The sequence below is a fragment of the Girardinichthys multiradiatus genome, chromosome 3 (assembly GCF_021462225.1).
Source record: "Girardinichthys multiradiatus isolate DD_20200921_A chromosome 3, DD_fGirMul_XY1, whole genome shotgun sequence".
NCBI lineage: Eukaryota > Metazoa > Chordata > Actinopteri > Cyprinodontiformes > Goodeidae > Girardinichthys > Girardinichthys multiradiatus.
Window position 1 is genome coordinate 27,707,531 of NC_061796.1, and position 20,288 is coordinate 27,727,818.

The window sequence follows — 20,288 nt, forward strand, 5'->3', positions numbered from 1 at the left end:
TTTCTGACTTATGGAACATATGTAGTGTGATGTGTTTTAACAGCTACATTACTGCAGAGAAGTAAAGCCATCACAAGAAAATGTTGAACTGATAATTGTAGAAAAGTGGAGAATCACTCCATGGCTCACTATATAAAGTATTCTAATGATGCAGCTTTTCAAGGAAATGGGAATGCTGATGCCTATGGGCATCAGGGTTTCATAAACAACAAATAAATGCAAAGTCTAACCTGAATGCTGCCAGAATTTTACAGTTTTAAATTACAGTTTGTTGTCACAAGTGGTAATTCCGCAAAGTGTTGAAGAACAGACATTCTGGACTTACTAAACAGAGCTTTTAAATCCCTCCATAGGGTGCCGGTTTGCTAGTTCTCCATGCTACTCCACTAAGAAAACAGTTCTCTTGATATATTCTCCTCCTTGCTGGATAAAGGCTGATATATAAATTGCCTCTTAAAAATATGTAAACAAGACTATCGGTGAATAAAACTGAAATAACTTAGCTAGTGTTTTTATGCTTGTTTTACAAATACAGTTTAAGTGTGGTTTATATTTGGTTGTGTTTGATGTCACACCTAAAACATAAGACTATTTAATAAGCTGGAGGAAAAAAGTTTTCTATTCCATTTTCGATCCCCATAAATCTGATTACTCCCCTGCATTCAGACAAATTTAGAATTGTTTGATTATTTCCGTTGCGCTTTTTCAACAAACAAGCAAGAATAAATCACATAAATAATGCACCTTCATCTCTTACTTATATGCTTCAACTCGGCCCGTGCACCACTGTGTGATTTTTAAGGAGACGTTGCCGCGTCTCAATGGGATCTCATCATTCAGACAGTTTACAGCCATGAATAAAAAAGGTAAACTGAATTGACTGATAACATCTCTATCACTTACTGTAAATCATACGAATAAAAGTACAAAAATTTGCACGGTACTGCAAATTTTGTTTGTTTGCTCTAAACTCTTAAATGGCTTAATCATGATATAGCCAAGAATGCAAAAACTGGCTAAATGAGAAAAGTTTTTATTGAAATTTGAGCTGGAGATCTCTAAGCTAAGGAGTCAAATGTAGGGTTAACCAGGACTAAAGTAATAGTTAACAATACAATGTTTATGAGTTGAGATCAGGTAATCATTCCAGATGTTTACATACACATCACATAAAGAATTTCATTCTAACACTAAATGGGAATAGCTGCAGAAGTCATGTTTCTATATACCTTCCACGTCTAGGTAATGACGACTTTGTAATGATCACTGATGATTATTAGGTAAAGCAGAAATACAAATACATTTATATGATCAGCCATTCCTCTTGCAACGGTAGTGTAATAACTCAACTAATAACTCAGCGAGAAAAAGCCACTCCTAAAAGCTCTATGGAGTTTTGCCTTGAAGCTGTAAAGAGTCAACACATCCTATCTTGAACAGATAATATCTTGTAAGTTGAGCAATTGTGGAACACAGGCTCTTAAAATCATACTTGCAGATTTTGTTGTGGAACAAACAGCAGATTCTTATCAGGTGTTTCTATGTGCAGAAATGTATGAAAAATATGTTTGGTATAGCACATAAATTTTATTCACTCTGTACGCTGTATGCTTCCCTTGGGTCATATTTACCCTAAATACAATGTTACACTCTGCTATTAGGCACACAATATTTGTAGCAGATATTGATACTTTTCACAGTGTGGTCAGGAAAATTAAACAGCATCTTGCCAAGGCCAAGTGCTCTAGAATGTCCTTATCAATGGCTGTACTGACTTTGAACTTCATAAAACACTGTAGACCAACATCAGCAGAAGACTTGGCTCCCCAAATCATCACTGAATGTTGAAACCTCACACTGGAACTCCAGCAGCTTAGATTGTTCACTCTTCTCCTGAATTATTGATGTGACGTTGCCTCACAAACCTCCCAAGCCTGCACCTTTTTCTGCCACTCTTTTTCAATGCACTGACCGTTCCAATAACATTTGTTTATTAGACAATGCTTCTTTTCTTGATGTTATGTAAGATTGCTATTATCTGATAATCCTAATGTTGGGTTTTCATTAGCTGTAAGCCAGAACAGACACATGAAATATAACTGTGATTGTAAGGCACCTATATAGCGGCTCTCTTTTTGAATTAAATTACTGTAATCATTATCAATCAAGTTTTCAATGATATTTTCATTTATGGAGTTGCATGTGTGTTTTTGGCACAAATCCACTGTATACTGGCCACATGACGACAGTTAAAACAGCATTAATTACTTCCAGGTTCTTTATTTTGCTATTTATTTCTATAGCTGATAGTGTCTCTTGACTTGCTTATTTTGTTTGTTTAACAAACACGGTGCTGCATTTTGCGGCTAAGCACTCCGACTGTTAGATACTGTTATCTTGGCTTTATTATAAGAGGAAGTCCATATAAAGTCCTGATGAAGTTCTGTTTTAAGTAAATATGGTTTATATGAGGTCATTTATTGTCTTTTCTTTCTTTTTAAGGTAATTTATTGTTAATTTATTAGTAAATAGAGTGTACACGTACTATTCATGAAATATTGATTTACAGTTTGGGCTTTTTTAACTCAAATTGTACTTATTAATGATGTCTCTATTATTTTTGTATTAACAGAAAAATAATTTAGTTTTTCCTTACTTTTTATTTTATTTTATCTCTGTCTTAACATTTCTTGGCCATACAAATTTGACACAACTGAAAATAAAGACTGAGCCTCTGCCTTACACAGTTTTTGTTTAATAAGCGGAACCATCAGGCATTAAAGTGGCAGCAACTGAGGCGCAGTATTTAGGAAAGTGGCAAGAATACTGCAAAAATGTACAGTATAAAAATATAAGGTATGTTTTTTTTATTAAATAATTATCTGTCACATCTAAGAAACCATTAAAAAAATATAAAATGTCAATTAGAGGAAATATTTCAAGAACACATTTTAGTTGTATTTAGAACAATGAGATAATAAAAAATAAAACAGGATGTTAATCTTTCTCTCTCTCTATGAAAAGTAAAGGTACTCCATTTAATGAGATTGTTCTGATTTATTAAGAAGACATATCAAAAGTAAAATCAGTTATTCACAATAAAATACACTATGTGTCATGGTTTTATAATTTTTTACATATTTACAAATTTTTAGTTTTAAATGTTGGTTAACTTTATAAATGTGTAACACATTCAAACAATTTAGTTCAGCATCCCAGGCCTTGAGGTAGATATGATCCTGTTACGTAAAGAGATAAAATGGGAAAAATGTAGACCTTTGACCTGGTTTTTAGGCTTCCTTTGAGCACCCTGTCATTACTGAACAAGGTTTATTTCTTTTTTAATTTTATTGTGGCACGACTGGTCTTTATTTTTTTAATTTGTTATAAATAGGTGGACAAGAAGTGGGGTAAAGAGGGGGGGGGGGGGGGACATTCCACACAAGTCACCGGATTCGAACCAGGGACAGCTGCGTTGAGAGCTAAAACCTTCAGGTTGTGCACTTTAACACTGGAGCCACACACCGCGCCTTGCCACTATCCCACGTGCCGCGCCCCACAATGTTTATTTTTAAAGTTATTTTCTACGGCAGAAACTGATGCCTTCAAGAGCAGCCTTCAGTTTCTGGTTGATCTGCATTCTCTGAATTGCACACCAGGTGAAGCATCCGGTCGTCGCAGCTCCACCTCCACAGGCCCTGAGGCAAGAGTTTTGATGAAAGTCCACACCTCCAGACGTCTCATCCCAACCACACGAATGCCTTGAATTCCTAAAATCTCATCACCAGGGAACACCCTGTCAACAGGACCACCTGAAACGATAAAAAAAAATAAAGAACTTATTATATGGCTTTTCAACAAATGCATGAATAACATTTTAACAGAAAGATGTTAATAAAAGCATTCTAGTGTTTAAATGTTCTTCAACAGAAATCAACAAATACATTTTTATATTAAACGTATCAGTTTAGGGCATGCTTACTCAACCAATTAAAATCTTTGGGGTCACATATCTATTTTTTTCTACAGTACAAAAGAAAAGATTTAAGACACTTCCAACACAACTAATAGTTTGACATAAATAAAATAAAAATGATGCAAAACTATCGACAGATTAATTAAAAGTGAAAAATAATCATCAGTATCAGCTTGGAAAACATTTTAAATGAATTTAAACAGTGACTGAAGTCACAGCTACAGTCCTTGCTCTTACATATACAGTGTTGTATTTGCCTACTTACATATTACTACTGTCTTGCTTTTTTGCCGCACTTAAATGTTTAAGATTTGGCCATAATGCACAGATGACTAACAGTTGTGAAACAACCAAGGCTTTATTTCAAACAGAAAACCAAATGTGGGACTTTTTTTCATAGTTCATGCTGATGATCAATAAGCATGACTACGTTATGTCCAAACTTCATATATGCATCAGATGGAACAAATTTCAGAGTTTTTCTAATAAACTTTCCATTCTCACCCTGGAAGATTTTCTGCACGGTGAGAGGTCTGTTCCCTTCACTGGATCCTACACCTCCCTGAAGGCTAAAACCAAGATCCCTGCTGTTCTTCTGTAGTTGGACGCACACACGCTGCCCTTTGAGATGTGAAAGTACACACACATTATAAATACATTTACATTCCTATTTTAAGACTACTATGTTCTCTGATTTCTTTGTAATGCATCGCTTCTCACCTGTCTCATACTGAGTTCTTGTTTCTGTGTCATAATTTTCCTGCACTCCCACCTTTGAGGCACCACTGAGGTCACCTTTCCTCAACACCACCACTACTGTCTCTTGAGCCTTCGCCTTTCTGAGGGTCCTCAGAGCCTCCCAGTGAGCACTTTCTGACAGGGCAGTGCCGTTGATAGACAAAACGTGGTCTCCCTCCATAATGGAGCCCTCCTGGGCTGCAACACCTGAGTCAAAAACCTTGTGGACCTGACAGTAAGAAAATAAGCCAGCACAGAAATGAACAGACTGAAAGCAGTTTAATATTTACCATGACAGAGAGAGAGAAAAGAGGTATTTTCTTACAGTGATAGGTTTGTTTTGGTCTACTCCTCCCGCCAGACTAAAACCTAGTCCTGCACCCACCTCCTTATGCAGAACCACCACCTGCACATCATTGTAGTCCTGCATAACAGACAAAAATGGGGAAGCGTGATTAATGCAAAAATACTTTTTGGAAAATAAAATTCTGAAGAAAACGGAGAGTCCTCCAGACACAGCAAACGTTAGCTAAACTTGAACCACTGTCTTGACAATAACATGCTCATTTACACACTCAGACAGCCTCTGCATGATGGCCTTGCACATAAAAAGCAGATGAGACACTTTAACAGACCCTTTTACAAGCAAGCCGAAGGTGGTTTGGTTAAAACAAACAAATGAGGAAAGAATAGTCTGGCCTTTTCTTCCTGAAGTACAATACAATTTGTTCAGCTTCCTTTAGGAAAACCCATGAAAGAACACTAAAGGTAACAGTTTGACAGATCTAAAATTGTTTTTAGCACCAACAAAGCAATTCTCAAAGAACTGTTAGTTGAAAACTTTACATCCAGTAGGTGATCGACTGAAAGATGACATGGCATGTCTTTTAATTCCTCTGTTTTTTAGGTGTGACCCTGTTGTTTTGTCATCCAATCACCTAATTTTTAAGCAGACACTGAGTCATAGGTTATCATGAGCAAATGCCAAGGACAATCTTTGAAAACTTTTAAAGAGTGACTGATTTATCGGAAGCATCACATAAAGCAACAACACTGTATATATAATTAAATTCTCTTTCTCTGAAATATGAAGTAGAATGACCTAGTTGATATGTTGGACGCAAGAAAAATGGGCAAGCATGAAGATTTCAGCAAGACTGGGTCAGAGCATCACCATTCATCCCTTGTAGGATCTTCCTAGTATATAGTGGTCAGTTTCTATCAAAAGTCGTCCAAGAAAGGAACAATGGTAAACAGGGGACCTTCACCTGGGTGGCCAAGACTCACTGATGCATGTGACGTGGTGGCAGAAACTAGCTTTTGAGGTCCACTTCAAAAAACAGGCTACTGTAGCTCTAATTGCTTGGATGTTACTTTGAACGTTCAAACATTCAAAAGAAGAGTTGCTAGAATGTCAGTACCTGCAAGGCTTCGTCCCCCAGGTTCTTGACGTCCTCTACCAGCTTGTCTAGCTCCTCGGTGGGGAGCAGAGAGACACAGGAAAAGCCTGAAACATCTGAGCTTAATGAGGCAGATCGTCGGCCCCCCAGCTGCCGATCATCGCCCTCAACTGATTCGTAGTCCGCACCAGAGAAGTTGCACAAGTCTGAAAGACTACAACACAGTAGCAGTGTGAGAAGAAAACAAGTTGGTTACTTTAACTATGAATTTCATGAAACAGGAAATCTGATAATGAAAACATTAGCTACCTGAGACTGAAACTCTTGTGTTCTGACTGGCTCATGTTACTGGTTATGGTCATAGAGGAATCCCCAGAGTCTGAGTCATAGTTTGAATCGTCATCCTTCTGCGTCCTTTCATCATCATCCTCATACTCCCCCATGTATTCATTCCAGGATTTAAACTCTGGGTTTATGTGAGCTATCCACTCGTTCAGGTCCAACAGCTGCTTCCTTCCTTTCTGTAATTTTGGCTTGACATCTGGATAGAAGACATCCGACAAGTTGTTATGGGAAGAAGTGTTAGGACGAAGATGTGGAGAGTCCTTATCTTCTGTTTTCTTTGTGTGTGTAATGAAGACGTCTGACTCGCTGCTCTGGGAGAGAGTTGTGGAAGGGAGAAGAGTAGAGTCTGTATTTTTTGTTTTGTCTTCTTGTCCAGTGACAGTGTTACCTGCAACAACAAAGATATCCTCTGGTTCTTTGACAGGTGAAAGAAAAGGAGAGGTGTTTAGAGGAGTGTTTGTTGGGGTCTTGTCATCATCACTAACTGGTGAAGAAATTTCACACTGGGGCCTTGGGTGCATGTCAGAAGTCACAGTGTTGGTTGTCATATCTTTCATGTTTGAGTCCTTGGGGCTTGAATGTTTGACAAAATCTGTCTCATCAAAGCAAGACAATCTACTGCACCTTTGAGCTCCTTCATTAAGAGGGATGTGTAGAGTTGTCTTGAGGTTGGAATATTTCCCTAAATCCTTGGACAAGTAATTTTTGCTCTTGTCTAAGAAATTACTTCCATCTGTCTCTGACTTGTCAAATCTGATTCCAACCTCGTCCACTGATAAAGACCTCTTTGTCTTTTCAATGCTTTCATATGTCTTTATCTCCCACTTATTGCTTCCCTCGTCAACATATTTTGCAAACCTATCCCTTTTCTCTCCCTCTTGGGCTTTGTTGAGCTTTGCCGGTACAGAAAAGGTCCGTCTCGGGATATGGACTTGGCTTGTTGCTTTTTGTGTCAGGGCTTCAAACTGACTGATCTTATTTCTCACGCTGGCTGAAGAGGGGACGGAAGGAATCTCTGGAAGCTTATTCCTCTCTGGTGATTGCAGCCTACCCTTCTGTGAATTTGTATCAAACACATCTCCTTCTGTAATTCCAATTTTCAGTTCAGTTTGTTGTTTTGTTTTTTCATATCTTTCTTTGTTGCTTTTCTGCACTTTAATTCTTTCAGCCATGTTTTCTCTGCTTTCTTCTTGGTTTATGCTTGCTCTTCTCTGTTGAAAAATGGATAAAGTATCTCCTACAAATGCTTGGGGCTCTGCCATACCTGCTACAGTCCTGGCAGACTGAATTCGAGCAGCTACTGTGTTCCTGCTCCTGACTCTGTCCAAGGACTTTGTGCCCATTACCATTGCATCCCTCACCCACTTATCATCTTCTAAATACTTGCTGCTGAACTGTCCTTGTCTCTGTGTTCCTGCTGATCTTTCTTTAAGCTTGACTGACTTAGAAGAAGATAAAGTCTCCGACCTTGTAGGGTTGGTTTCTTTTTGAGCCCAAATGGATGGCAACGTTTTTCGCACCGGACTGTAGTCTTCACCTGATGAGAACCGCCTGGGAAAAGTTCCTCCAGCTGTCACCTCACCAGCAGACTCAAAAAGCTGTATCCGCTCTTGGATGCTCTGTTCACCTTGGGGCCCCAACAAAGAATCTGTGAACCTCAAGTCGGGCCCAGACTCAGTCTTAAATCGGATAGGAAGTGATTTGACCTTACTGACTCTGTCCAAAAAGTATCCTTGTTTTACTGAGCAATTGTTTTCAATATAACTTGGATCTGCAGAGTTGAAACCCTTTAAAGAAGTCAACGTTCTCGACATGTTTTTCTGAATTTTTATACTTTGTTCCTCGAAACCTCCAGCTTCTCTTTTACCGAACAATTTCGTTTCGCAAGGTCTGGTACTCCGAGGAGGGCTTCTTGCCCCCAATCTCCAGTCCAAACGCACATTTGTGCTTGGCAGGTTGCATCCCCTCCCCTCTGTCCTCCTTTGGTTATTGAGTGCTGGGGTTCCAACATCAGTTTCATTCTCTGGGTGTTTTCTCTCCGATGTGCCATTCTGGTTTAACTCTGTCTGGTTGACAATACCCATATCCTCCTTTTTGTTTGTACCACTGGTGCCTTCAACATTGCCAGCAGTCAGTTTTTTCCTTACACCTGGTCTGCGAGTGAAATTGTATAAGGGAGAGTTAGCTGAACGGACTGTGAAGTGTGCACCACTCCTCACTGGGATGTTTTCACTTGTTGAAGGAGGAAGCAAGTCCATTGTCTGACAGTAAAAAAAGGAAATGATCTTTTCTTTAATTGTTCCCAAAAAGAGAAAAGTAGATATTGATGTTTATCAGATTCCGGTCTTTACAGTTCAGGGTGAAAAGCTTCATCCACTTATAGTCCTTTTGAAGGGCTGTTGCAGAAAAAGAAAAACCTCAATTCAAAACTGATGTACTCCTGATGCATCCCTAATTCTGGTTCACAATTAGATAATCTTCTTTGGTTCCTCTTCTAGATTTCCTTTCCCCAGATGTTTTGAATTTCTGACCTCAGGTTCAGTGACAAACTTTCAGTACCTGTCAAACATAAAAAGGAACATGTTTTAGTGTTTAAAGAAGACTAGAAGAAACTCTCTTGACATTAATGACAAATAGAAATAGGCATACAGGGTCACAGTGGCAGAGAATCCACGAACCTAAAATGTAACAATTTGGCATTTAGTAGGTAGTGATTAATGTATAAAATGTATAAAACAACAAATTTCAATGTATTGTTTTGGGGGATTTTTTTTTTTACTTTTACTGGGCACTACAAAAAAAAAAACAATAATAATGGGAAGGAAAAAAACAGAAGTTAAAAACCTACTTCAGTGTTTTCTATCATCTAAAACTACAAGTTTTTGCTGCCTCCCTGATATTCCCCCTCAGAGTAGAACAAAACACCAAACCTCTGACCAGCTCTCTGCTTTTAACACATATTATGACTTCTGTTTACACAGGCAACAAACTCAAGACAACCTGTTGGGTAAACCTGAACTAAAAACTGGAAAAACTCACCTTACAGCATTCCTACTCAGCTAAAAACAATGCTTTTAAATCACCACCATAACATCAGTCTCTGTGCAGAGTGTATCGGTATCATTGAGATAACCAAACTTTGAAAAATCTGGTGCCAGTGGATTCAGACATAATAAGTGGATATAGTAACAATAGATGGGAACAAAACTGCTTTGATTTACATACAGGCCACTGAGAGACAGATAATATTACTGTCAATGACTTATCAGTGATCTGAGTATGCAGCAGCAACAGAACAGGTGCTTCCAGCAGGTGAAATTAAAATAGTGATGACTGCTAATAAAAGAATCCAATATATTGTTTGAATATAAGGTTGGAAAAACCACAGGATTATAACTTTTAATAGTTTGAAGCATTTTAAGTTTATCTTACAGTACGTATTTTCTTAATAACAGCCTTTAGAGGTGCTTTCCAGTGTAGGAGAGTCCGAGTGTCAGCTTACATAAACACCTGTCCTGTTGGCTCCCTAAGCCTTCCATCTGTGTAACCTGGGATAAAACTTGAACCCTTCATTAATAGAAAGTAACAAAGCTACTCATAGAACCATTCATATATTAATATAAACATGAACCCTACCTTCACAAAATGCGTCCATCGTATTTGGTGCACAAAGTGGACAGCAGTCAGTGGTGACATCAGCACCTAACTCCTCTCTCTCTCTGTCGCTCTTCTCTTTCCATCAGCTTTGCATGATGGATTGCGTACAGTGACGCATACCTGCTCCACTGGTTTGACTTCCTGTCCTTGTTCTCCTGCTTCCTCCCAGCTTCTTTCTCTGTCATTCTCTCTCCTCCCCCTTTGCCATTGTTGTTTTCCACCCTTCACAGGGTAGCATTCCTGACTGCAGCATGTAGTCCACGGCAGAGTATTGCTCCGTTACAGACTTCTTCTGCTTTGTGCCAAATATTCAGATAAATTTTACTATCAAAAACAAAATTGAGATTTTATTTATTGAGGGAAAAAAAGATCTGTATTATAAAGAATTGTGGAGGTAATGTTTTTTTTTTTTTTTTATGCAGCCACAGTAGAGGGTTTTCAAGCCTGTTTCATGCCACAGGACTACAATTGGATTTAAGTTGAGACGTTGACCAGGCCACTTCTAACCTTCATTTTGTTTTTTGAGCCATCCAGAGGAGTACTTTGATGTGTACTTGGAGTACTTAAAGCGGTGTTCACACTGTGTGATTATTTCAGAGTTTTGTGTGACAATGCACCGACCACCTATTTAGTGATCCTGTGACCTGCAACAAACATCAATTGATGTCTGATATTTTTTTGGAAAATCGTGTAGTATGACTGCTACTGCAATAAGCGTCTCTGATTCCTGACCGCTTGAAGGCTTTAGTTGTTGAAATTTGCCGTGACATGCTTGGCGGTGTCTCCTTTTCCCCTGCTCCTTTCCCTCTTTTCAGCATTTCACTGTAATAATAAGCACATTAACAGTCATAACTTGCTTTTCATGTTTTGGTTGACTGCTATGTTTGTTGCATCTGCTTGATTTGACCAGTCTGGGTTCTTTTATCATAAAGTGTGACAGCAGTAACTATTACATCTGACTCGTAGCATACAGTGGAACCTGTATGATTTTTGAATTTGTTTAGTGTTTGCTGGACCTAATGTCATTCTTCTTGAGAATTGTCTGATAGAGATTAGAATTCATGGCTCTACCAAATATGATAAGTCATTCAGATCCTGAAGCAGCAAGTAGCCCCATACTACCACAATTTTTGACTGTCAACACGACAGCACTCTCTTTCTCTGAAATGCTGTTACGTTTTCCACACACGGCTTACAAATAATTCAACTTTTCTCTAATCATCCCATATAATATTTTCCTAAAGGCCTTGAGGATCATTGAGATGCTCTTTGGAAGTTGAATTGGACCTGAGCACTGGCTTTTGCCTTGGAACTCTCCCATGGACACCATTTTGCCCAGGATATTGAGTCCTTTAGTGCTTTAAATGTTGCTTAAATGTTGTTCTTGGTTCTGTTCTGACCTCCTGGGTGATTCTTCGGTGTGATCTTGAAGCATCTCTAGTAGGCCAACCACTTTCGGTAAATGTCACTATTGTCACTGTTTGATGTTTTCTCTATTTGTGGATAGCAACTCTTGCTGGAGTTCTAAACCTTAGGGATGGCTTTGTACACTTACCCACATGGATATATGTCAATTTTTCATTTTGAATTTCTTTAGATCAGGGCATGATGTGTTGTTTAAAAACAAAAATAAAAGAAATAGCCTTCTTCATGTTGTCAGACGTGTTCTATTTAAATGACTTCTTTATTCTGCAGGTCAAGAACTAATCAGGCCAGTGTGGCTAGTGTAACTGAAACAAAACTAAACTGGTTAATCCCAGTTAATACACAACAAAAAGGGGCGTGACTAGAGCCAAGTTGGTTTGGATAACTTTTGAAAACTACAATTTGTAGTAACTCGAATTCTCTTTATTTGATATTCATTTAGTATTATCAAGTTATTATTAGTTTCAGTATCTGAAACATGTACATGTGACAAAGAAGTGCAAACAGAAGAAATCTTTAAGAGGGAAATACTTTTCACAGGACACACACACCCAACAACACAAACTCCTAGACATGTTTGCGTAAGCCCTACAAATTCTTCAGACACCTTCAACCCACGAACACAGCATTTTTTGTCATTTGAGATGCAATCAAGATACTTGAGTGACATGAGTATGACTGATATTTTCCACAACAAGATGATAATTATATCCACCCCCTGCAACTTTAGAAAAACCAGATTCGATTGAAGTGAGTGGAGCAGATATCAAAACACGTAATAACAGAGCACTCTTAAACTGGAGCCAAACCCAGAAGGACCAGCAGGGATATTAATATTTCAAATGCAACTCTCTGATGTTATAATTTCAACAAAACTGTGTGTAACAGATGAATTGTTTGAGAAGCTAAGGGACAGTAGCTTTGTAAAATGTAAAGTCCTACATTGCTGACAATTAAAAACCAGTTAGTAGAATAGTGTACAAAAATGTATTCAGTAAAATAACAGAAAGAAAAGAGTGGTAAGATGAAAAGAACATTATAAAAAGTGTACTTACAGGATTTGTTGTAAACTAGGAGCTCATAGTCCTACAGGCGTTGCTTTTTTGCATGCACCTGCTTCTTGCCCTGTCTTCCGTTTCAACAAAGGAAATTGTGGTTGCTGCTGCACTAAATATGAGAAGGCTTGATTCCTCTGAGCCTGTCAAACTAAACTGAATTAAAATTTGTGATTTTAGGTAACATGTTAGAATCGTATTTTACCAGTGAACGATTTGCTGTACAAATGCAGGGCTGGTTGGTTTTTTGGCTGGGAAAAGCTTGTGAGTGGGGGTAAATAGCTCAAGCACCTCTCCACAGACACCCACGTGTGTTTGTGGCAGAAGAAAGACCCTCAGTGTGTCGCAGATAGATGCAAATAAAGGTCTGTCTCACACAGGCACACTGGTTCTTTAAAAACATTTTTGAGTTATGGTGAGGGACTCTGTAAATGTCATGAGAAAGGACTCAAATTATTTTTTAAACTACATAGAGCAAACCAATACAGGATCATACATAAGAAACGGCAATAAACGCTGGACATTTAAACGAAAGCTATTCCACTTAATTTATTTTATTAGAAATAAATAAAAATGTGATTTTCCTGTTTGTTCGGCGCGCGAAACCAACAGCAGGGGGCAGCAGAAGTCACACAGACACTGCTGCATGAAGAGAGCGAATCGTACGTCATCGTCACCGCCATATTGTGAGTGGCACTTTTGTTGACCCCAAAAGCTGTGCCAGACTATTTTGTTCCAAGGGTTTAGGTAAAACTGCGTGACTCTGTGGTCTGTTGTCATGCTGCGAAACATTAGATTTTCACATTAAATATACACTGCTCAAAAAAACAAAGGGAACACTTATACAGCACAATATAACTCCAAGTAAATCAAACATCTGTGAAATCAAACTGTCCACTTAGGAAGCAACACTGATTGACAATCAATTTCACAGCTGTTGTACAAATGGAATAGACAACAGGGGGAAATCTTTGGCGATTAGCAAGACACACTCAATAAAGAAGTGGTTCTGCAGGTGGGGACCACAGACCACCTCTCAGTATCTATGCTTTCTGGCTGATGTTTTGGTCAATTTTGAATGTTGGTGGTACTTTCACACTTGTGGTAGCATGAGACGGACTCTACAACTCACACAAGTGGCTCAGGTAGTGCAGCTCATCCCGGATGGCACATCAATGCGAGCTGTGGCAAGAAGGTTTGCTGTGGAGACATGGCGGAGGTCGTAGGAGGGCAACAACCCAGCAGCAGGACTGCTACCTCCGCCTTTGTGCAAGGAAGAACAGGAGGAGCGCTGCCAGAGCCCTGCAAAATGACTTCCAGCAGGCCACAAATGTGCATGTGTCTGCATAAACGGTTAGAAACCGACTCCATGAGGATGCTATGAGGGCCCGACGTCCACAAATGGGGGTTGAGCTCACAGCCCAACACCGTGCAGGATGCTTGGCATTTGCCAGAGAACACCAGGATTGGCAAATTCCACTGGTGCCTTGTGCTCTTCACAGATGAAAGCAGGTTCACACTGAGCACATGTGACAGACGTGACAGAGTCTGAAGACACCGTGGAGAGCGATCTGCTGCCTGCAACATCCTTCAACATGACCGGTTTGGCAGTGGGTCAGTAATGGTGTGGGGTGGCATTTCTTTGGAGGGCCACATGGCCCTCCATGTGCTCGCCAGAGGTAGCCTGACTGCCAATAGGTACCCAGATGAGATCCTCAGACCCCTTGTGAGACCATATGTTGGTGCGGTTGGCCCTGGGTTCCTCCTAATGCAGGACAATGCTAGACCTCATGTGGCTGGAGTGTGTCAGCAGTTCCTGCAAGATGAAGACATTGAAGCTATGGACTGGCCCGCCCGTTCCCCAGACCTGAATCTGATTGAGCACATCTGGGAAATCATGTCTCGCTCCATCCACCAACGTCACGTTGCATCACAGACTGTCCAGGAGTTGGCGGATGCTTTAGTCCAGGTCTGGGAGGAGATCCCTCAGGACACCATCTGCCGTCTCATCAGGAGCATGCCCAGGTGTTGTAGGGAGGTCATACAGGCACGTGGAGGCCACACACAATACTGAGCCTCATTTTGACTTGTTTTAAGGACATTACATCAAAGTTGGATCAGCCTGTAGTGTGTATTTCCACTTTAATTTTGTGTGTGACTCCAAATCCAGGCCTCCATTGGTTAATAAATTTGATTTCCATTGATGATTTTTGTGTGATTTTGTTGTCAGCACATTCAACTTTGTACAGAACAAAGCAATCAATGAGAATATTTCATTCATTCAGATCTAGGATATGTTATTTGAGTGTTTCCTTTATTTTTTTGAGCAGTGTAAAATACACCCACTTACCCTATAATAAAAACAATTTGATACAAAAAAATTGCTGAACTAAACTATTTATTATAACTAAAGCGAAAATAAATTGCGTAATTTGGTATATTTTTAGAGGTAAAATATGGTTAGTTGTAGTGGATTTTAACCACACTGTGTTCTATAGTATTGTATGGTTTAATATAATTGGTCTTTCCTATTTTAATTTGCAGATTGTGCATTTTGTCTCATTGATCACAATTATCCGTAGTGTGCAAGACACTAATATGCTGGAGTAGATTATACAACAGATGCTACAATATATATTTTACAATCAGTTCATTTTAATAATTTAGGAGGTACAATTTGCTTGCTGTAAAAATTAGATTTGTCTTTAGTTTTAAAACCCCGGTAAATAAAATAAAACTGCGATTCTTTAATTTGACCAGAAAATAAGAATATTTTACATAGGCTATATATTAGTTAATCGTAATAAGCTGCCCCTTTTTCTTCATGCTGTATTCATTTCTCGAGACAAATGTAATCTACTACGAGCCAGCACTTTCACTTTCCACTGAAAAGTTTAATCTTACTTCAGGTGTTATAACCCTCTGACAGAATGTGCATTTCAGCGCTTGAACGAATAAAGCAACGGACGGTTTCAAGTTAATTCAAATAATCAACATTTTTTGTCACAATTTACTCGGCTGTTCGATTTTCCGACAGAACCGTCGCTTTTACGGCACAGCAATCACGTGACTATTGCGGAAGTCAACAAAGAAGGCAGAGGAATATAACGACAACGAGCACTTTACCGGAAACCTCCCGTTTTCTATTACTTTAGCAGTTTTAGAATGTGTTTTATGTACGAAAACCTAAAGGAAACTTCATATCTAATGAAGATTAAAGTTTGGACGCACTGAGAACCGATTTTTTTTTAGCTGGTTCTTGTAAAAAAAAACAAAAAAGCCACAATTTTAAAATGCCAGACGACGGGTTCCTCTCAAGCGTGAACGTTGTTCTTGTAATGGCTTACGGCAGCCTGGTGAGTTTGATTGCTATTAGTTTTAAACAGATTATTATCTATTTATTTGACTAGGTACCTATGAAAATAACCGACTAAATAAATACATAGTTTTAAAAATCTATTTATCTAAATAAGTAGGTAAATAAATTAGCTACAAATGTATTCTACACACTTAGTTGTAAAGTTTATATAGAGTTATACGGGCTATAAAAAGCTGATATTAGCTAGTTAATTACACAGGTTGTCTGCTCAGGTAGAGTCTTTAATCAGCTGCTAGACAAAAACGGTGCTTGTGGCTTCCTAATTGTAGTTTTAAAACAGTGTTACCTCACTGATGATCAGTGAAGTTCCCTAATTTTGCACAACATTGCTGATCCTGTTTTTCAGAGCATGAAATATTTGTAGTCTGGCACATTTACATTTTGTGTAAGCAAGGAATAAGGGCAGTAAGCTTCTTTCAGCCAGCTAACAGGCAGTGCGCAAGAACAGCTGGGGAAGGGGCAGTGCTGCGTTACTCTTTGTTCCCATGCAGCCAGGGGAAACTTGCATCTCATCAAAAGGGCTTGAAATTATAGGAGCAGTATAATACAGACTTTTAGCAGTTTTGAACGTGTAACTTTAAAAACATGGATTAACATACTAGTTCCTGGCCCATGCCTTCCATTAGTTTATTTTTTTTCTTTTTCATGTCTTTGTCTTTAGCAAATATGAATAGTCAAATATCTATTGCTGTACCACAGAGTTAATTTAGGTGAATTACCTAATGAATACATGTATTTAAAAAAGAAGAAAGATACAACGATTCACCGTGTATGTTTGTATAAAGACAGTTGTTTTGAATTAAACAGACAGTGTTGATATGATACAGTTTTCTGCTGAGAAACTTCCATTACTGTAGATAGACTGAAGGGATCTGCTGCTCACATCCTGAAAGGAAACTCAAGTTTCTGTGTCCCAGCAGGTGAAACCTGTTCAAGCGTATTCTGGAATTCAGATGGTTTCAATGTTCTGGCTAATCATTGTATATACATATAGTATACATGCATACAACGTGTCTAAAAAGGCCATTTTATCCCTGTAACTTGTGTTTAGGTGTTTGTTTTGCTGTTCATCTTTGTAAAAAGACAAATTATGCGCCTTGCCATGAAGTCTCGGAGAGGACCACATGCTCCCATAGGCCACAATGCTCCTAAGGTGGAACAAGCACATCACAAATTTGATCCTGCTCAGTATTTTAGTTCTTCGTTCATCAGGTTAATGTGTTGTCTTGGTCTTGCAGGAGCTGAAACAAGTAATTGAAGCCAAACTGTGCCAGGTCCAGAAAATCCACTTTGAGCCTCGTCTGTTTTCCCCAGCTGACGACCGTCTAACGCAGAGACAACAATCTGGTGAGTGGAGCATACAGAGCCTCTACATCAGTATTGCAACCATCAGGAATAGTCCCAATCATAAAGAGATCTATGTGTGGGTGTTTTTTGTAGGTTCTGATGACTACCTGTACAGGATGAAGGCACTGGACGCTGTCCGGGACACTGGTGATATTCTGTCTTGGTATAGTTTATGTTTTTGTAATTGCATGAGAAATAATCCAGTCTCCTACATCCACATCTTTCCTTTGCTTCCTTTAGATTTTCCTTTCCGTGAACTGGGTGGCACCCCTTCCGCTGTTACTGGAAAAACATTTCGGACCTGGCTGCTGCAGCTGCGAAAGTCCCTGGACAAAGACAAGCACAGCTCTCTGATATACACAGTGTTAGATGGCTATAACAGAGCACGCCATGGGGCCGAGGTCAGCAGATTCTTTCTTGTAATGCATTACTCTTAACTGTGGTATCAGCAACAGATTGAGGCAACACAGTTTGATGTTAATGTGAATTACTGCATTTGATCTAAAAACATGTACCAACTCAAGCAGTTCAATCTAAATGATTTTGTTGTTGCTAAGCACATAATTATCTACAGTAGCAAAGCAAACAATAAGTGTTTTATTAGGATTTATAGAAAAAACTTGTAATGTAGTTTTCCCATCTTCTTGGAAGTGATTTCACTAGCTTGACACAACTTTCTACAGGACATTCTTTACAATGTTCCCGATATAACAATTCACGTTTCATCAAGCTGGATGTTTATGGTTGTATGTTCACGTGCTGTGCTTGGTTCAGATCCAAAATCTAGTTGTGTTTTTCAAATGTGACCCATTTTTCATTCTGTTTGGAGTTTTGCATCAGCAGTTACAGTAAAACACATGCACAAAATGATGCTGCCATTGTCATGATGATGATGATGATGATACTTTTTGGACAGGACAGCACCGTGTACAGTTAGTGGCCTCCCTGTTAAGGATTTGTAAAATAGATTGATCTTATATTGCAGCAGCATAAGCTCACATATCAAAATACTCTAAAGTTGTGAATTTCTCCTGTGTAATACATTTTGGATTCAGTTTTCTCTGATCTTTTACCTGTTTGTGTCCTCAGGCATTTGGAGAACCAGAGTTTATCAAGTATCAGGAGGCTCTAAGTGAACTAGCCTCTATGTAAGAAAACACAACCTTTCCCCACACTGTACTTTTCCAGATTTGCTTTTGTTTTTGCTAATCCCAACATGGAATGTCAATCACGCAGTAAACAATCTGCTTGTTTCAGCGTGAAGTCTTGCAGCAGCACGTTGAGCCAACACCAGTCAGCAGCCAAAGACCTGACCGGTACCACCGAGCCCACCAGCCCCTCCTCCTCTACCTCCTCTCCCACCCAAACCACCTACCTCACATCTGCAGCACAGCAGCGCAGCAAAAGGCCCAGAAACTTTCTGGAGCTGAAAAACTTCAAAGACAACTACAACACGCTGGACAGCACGCTCTGAAATAACCAAAAGGAAAAGGTCAAAGACTAATGCCTGTAATCCCAGTGCCTTGCTCACTGTCACCTGACTAAACTAAAAAACACACTGCCTTCATATAACAACATGCACTGCAGAATACTGCATATCAGCATACTGATACACTGTTTTTTTGCCCAACTTTAGCACTTTTCTATCCGGTATTATTGCATGTATTAGTGCTGAACTAATTTAACAAAGTAGCTAATGGTAAGTAGGGTTGATTTGACCAAAAGACGAACACCTATTGGGCTTATGCAGCAGCATAGGACAATCAGTATTTATTGCACAACGTAAACACCTATGCAGATGTGTTCAAATTAACAACATGTGTGTTCAAAATAACAGTTACTGGTGTTTATAAAGTAAACTACTGTTTTTTGTGTTTTTATAATGAAAGAAAACCCTGTTTATGTCAGTAATGTTTACATTTGTTTGTTTTCCTGTTCTTCCTTTGAGCCATGGCTTTTTATTTTTAAGCCTTATCTTACAAAAGCCATACTTCTGTTCAGGAATTATATTGATTAAGTGCCTCTTTTTTGATCAGTTATCTTCACTGAACAGTATTTTAGTGCATTAATGTGTTTTGGATTTGAGGTATAACCTCAGGGGAAGACGTTTTGTAGTCTTACAAACTAGCCTTCTGATATCTGAGATGCATCGGTTTCATTTGATGTTAAAATTATCTAATGCCTGAATATTTTTTCTTCATTTCCTGTGGTGCCTGTTATGCATGTTGGCATGCAAAAACACAAGTCATACTGTCAAGTTGAGTTAAAATGTTGCACAATATGCTCAACATAATACAAAGTAAACTCTGAGCTGAAATAGCCACCTCTTGTCATCTTCCTTTATTAAGGAAACAGTGTAGATTATTACATTTTTTTTTTTTTTTTTGAGCAACACTGAAGTAAACAAGAAAGCTGTAAGAGAAAAGCACACATTTATAATGCAGAACATCACATAAAAATGATTGTTGTTAGAAAGATTTTTTAATTAGATGAAGCCACTTTTTTTAGGTAATGTGACAAGGGGGAAGCAGAGCTAATTCATTTAGTCCAGAAAAAGATGAGGTGTTTTAATTGGGATAAATGTATGTATTCTTACCTCTCTCTGCACTGTAATTCAAAAACAAAAAATTAACCTTGATGAATTCAACAAAAGCATAAAATAAAACTCCATATCCTACAAGTACCTTTATTTATGTGTGTAAGTGTATAAATACATACACAAATAATCAGTTTAAGCTACTAAATTTGAATCATATACATAATTGATAAGTTGTTTTTTTTTTGTATTTGAAGAAATTAGGAATATACTATTTTTATTAATAAATTACGAAAACATTAATGTTTTGCTTTTAAAATAATTAGATTATTTGTCAGAAAATCAACGAAGTATTTAAACAATCTTTCTTTCTTGCTTGCTCTGATATTTACTTATTAATATTTAATATCTAATTTTATTTATGAATAAT

General features: G+C 38.5%; 2 protein-coding genes across 5 annotated transcripts; one reads left to right on the top strand and one right to left on the bottom strand.

Moving 5' to 3' along the window:
• Nucleotides 1-1,567: 1,567 nt before the first annotated feature.
• On the bottom strand, nucleotides 1,568-12,658 carry si:dkey-92i15.4. 3 transcript variants are annotated; one of them, XM_047360159.1, is made up of 8 exons: nucleotides 12,597-12,657; nucleotides 10,096-10,938; nucleotides 6,424-9,018; nucleotides 6,136-6,328; nucleotides 5,040-5,138; nucleotides 4,697-4,943; nucleotides 4,481-4,597; nucleotides 1,568-3,812 (listed from the first exon to the last, which is right to left on the bottom strand). In XM_047360159.1, the coding sequence occupies exons 3-8, from the start codon at nucleotides 8,715-8,717 to the stop codon at nucleotides 3,619-3,621; spliced, it is 3,144 nt and encodes a 1,047-aa protein (XP_047216115.1). In that variant the 5' UTR covers nucleotides 8,718-9,018; nucleotides 10,096-10,938; nucleotides 12,597-12,657; the 3' UTR covers nucleotides 1,568-3,618. The 3 variants fall into 3 exon arrangements, with proteins under 3 accessions (XP_047216115.1, XP_047216121.1, XP_047216126.1); XM_047360165.1 differs by having other exon boundaries at nucleotides 10,096-10,440; nucleotides 12,597-12,646; XM_047360170.1 differs by lacking the exon at nucleotides 10,096-10,938 and having other exon boundaries at nucleotides 12,597-12,658.
• Nucleotides 12,659-15,676: 3,018 nt separating this feature from the next.
• Nucleotides 15,677-20,005, top strand: c3h1orf43 (chromosome 3 C1orf43 homolog). 2 transcript variants are annotated; one of them, XM_047360871.1, is made up of 7 exons: nucleotides 15,677-15,952; nucleotides 17,027-17,128; nucleotides 17,214-17,322; nucleotides 17,416-17,469; nucleotides 17,563-17,723; nucleotides 18,412-18,470; nucleotides 18,580-20,005. In XM_047360871.1, the coding sequence occupies exons 1-7, from the start codon at nucleotides 15,890-15,892 to the stop codon at nucleotides 18,794-18,796; spliced, it is 765 nt and encodes a 254-aa protein (XP_047216827.1). In that variant the 5' UTR covers nucleotides 15,677-15,889; the 3' UTR covers nucleotides 18,797-20,005. The 2 variants fall into 2 exon arrangements, with proteins under 2 accessions (XP_047216827.1, XP_047216826.1); XM_047360870.1 differs by having other exon boundaries at nucleotides 17,416-17,723.
• Nucleotides 20,006-20,288: the final 283 nt, after the last annotated feature.

Excerpts from the sequence above, each read along its gene's own strand:
- si:dkey-92i15.4 (XM_047360170.1), bottom strand. The coding sequence starts at position 8,717 with ATGGACTTGCTTCCTCCTTCAACAAGTGAAAACATCCCAGTGAGGAGT. Across the intron at positions 4,598-4,696 it reads AAGAACTCAGTATGAGACAG|GGCAGCGTGTGTGCGTCCAA; the intron begins GTGAGAAGCGAT and ends CACATCTCAAAG. Across the intron at positions 3,813-4,480 it reads CGTGCAGAAAATCTTCCAGG|GTGGTCCTGTTGACAGGGTG; the intron begins GTGAGAATGGAA and ends TTATCGTTTCAG.
- c3h1orf43 (XM_047360870.1), top strand. The coding sequence starts at position 15,890 with ATGCCAGACGACGGGTTCCTCTCAAGCGTGAACGTTGTTCTTGTAATG. Across the intron at positions 15,953-17,026 it reads TAATGGCTTACGGCAGCCTG|GTGTTTGTTTTGCTGTTCAT; the intron begins GTGAGTTTGATT and ends ACTTGTGTTTAG. Across the intron at positions 17,129-17,213 it reads TAGGCCACAATGCTCCTAAG|GAGCTGAAACAAGTAATTGA; the intron begins GTGGAACAAGCA and ends TTGGTCTTGCAG.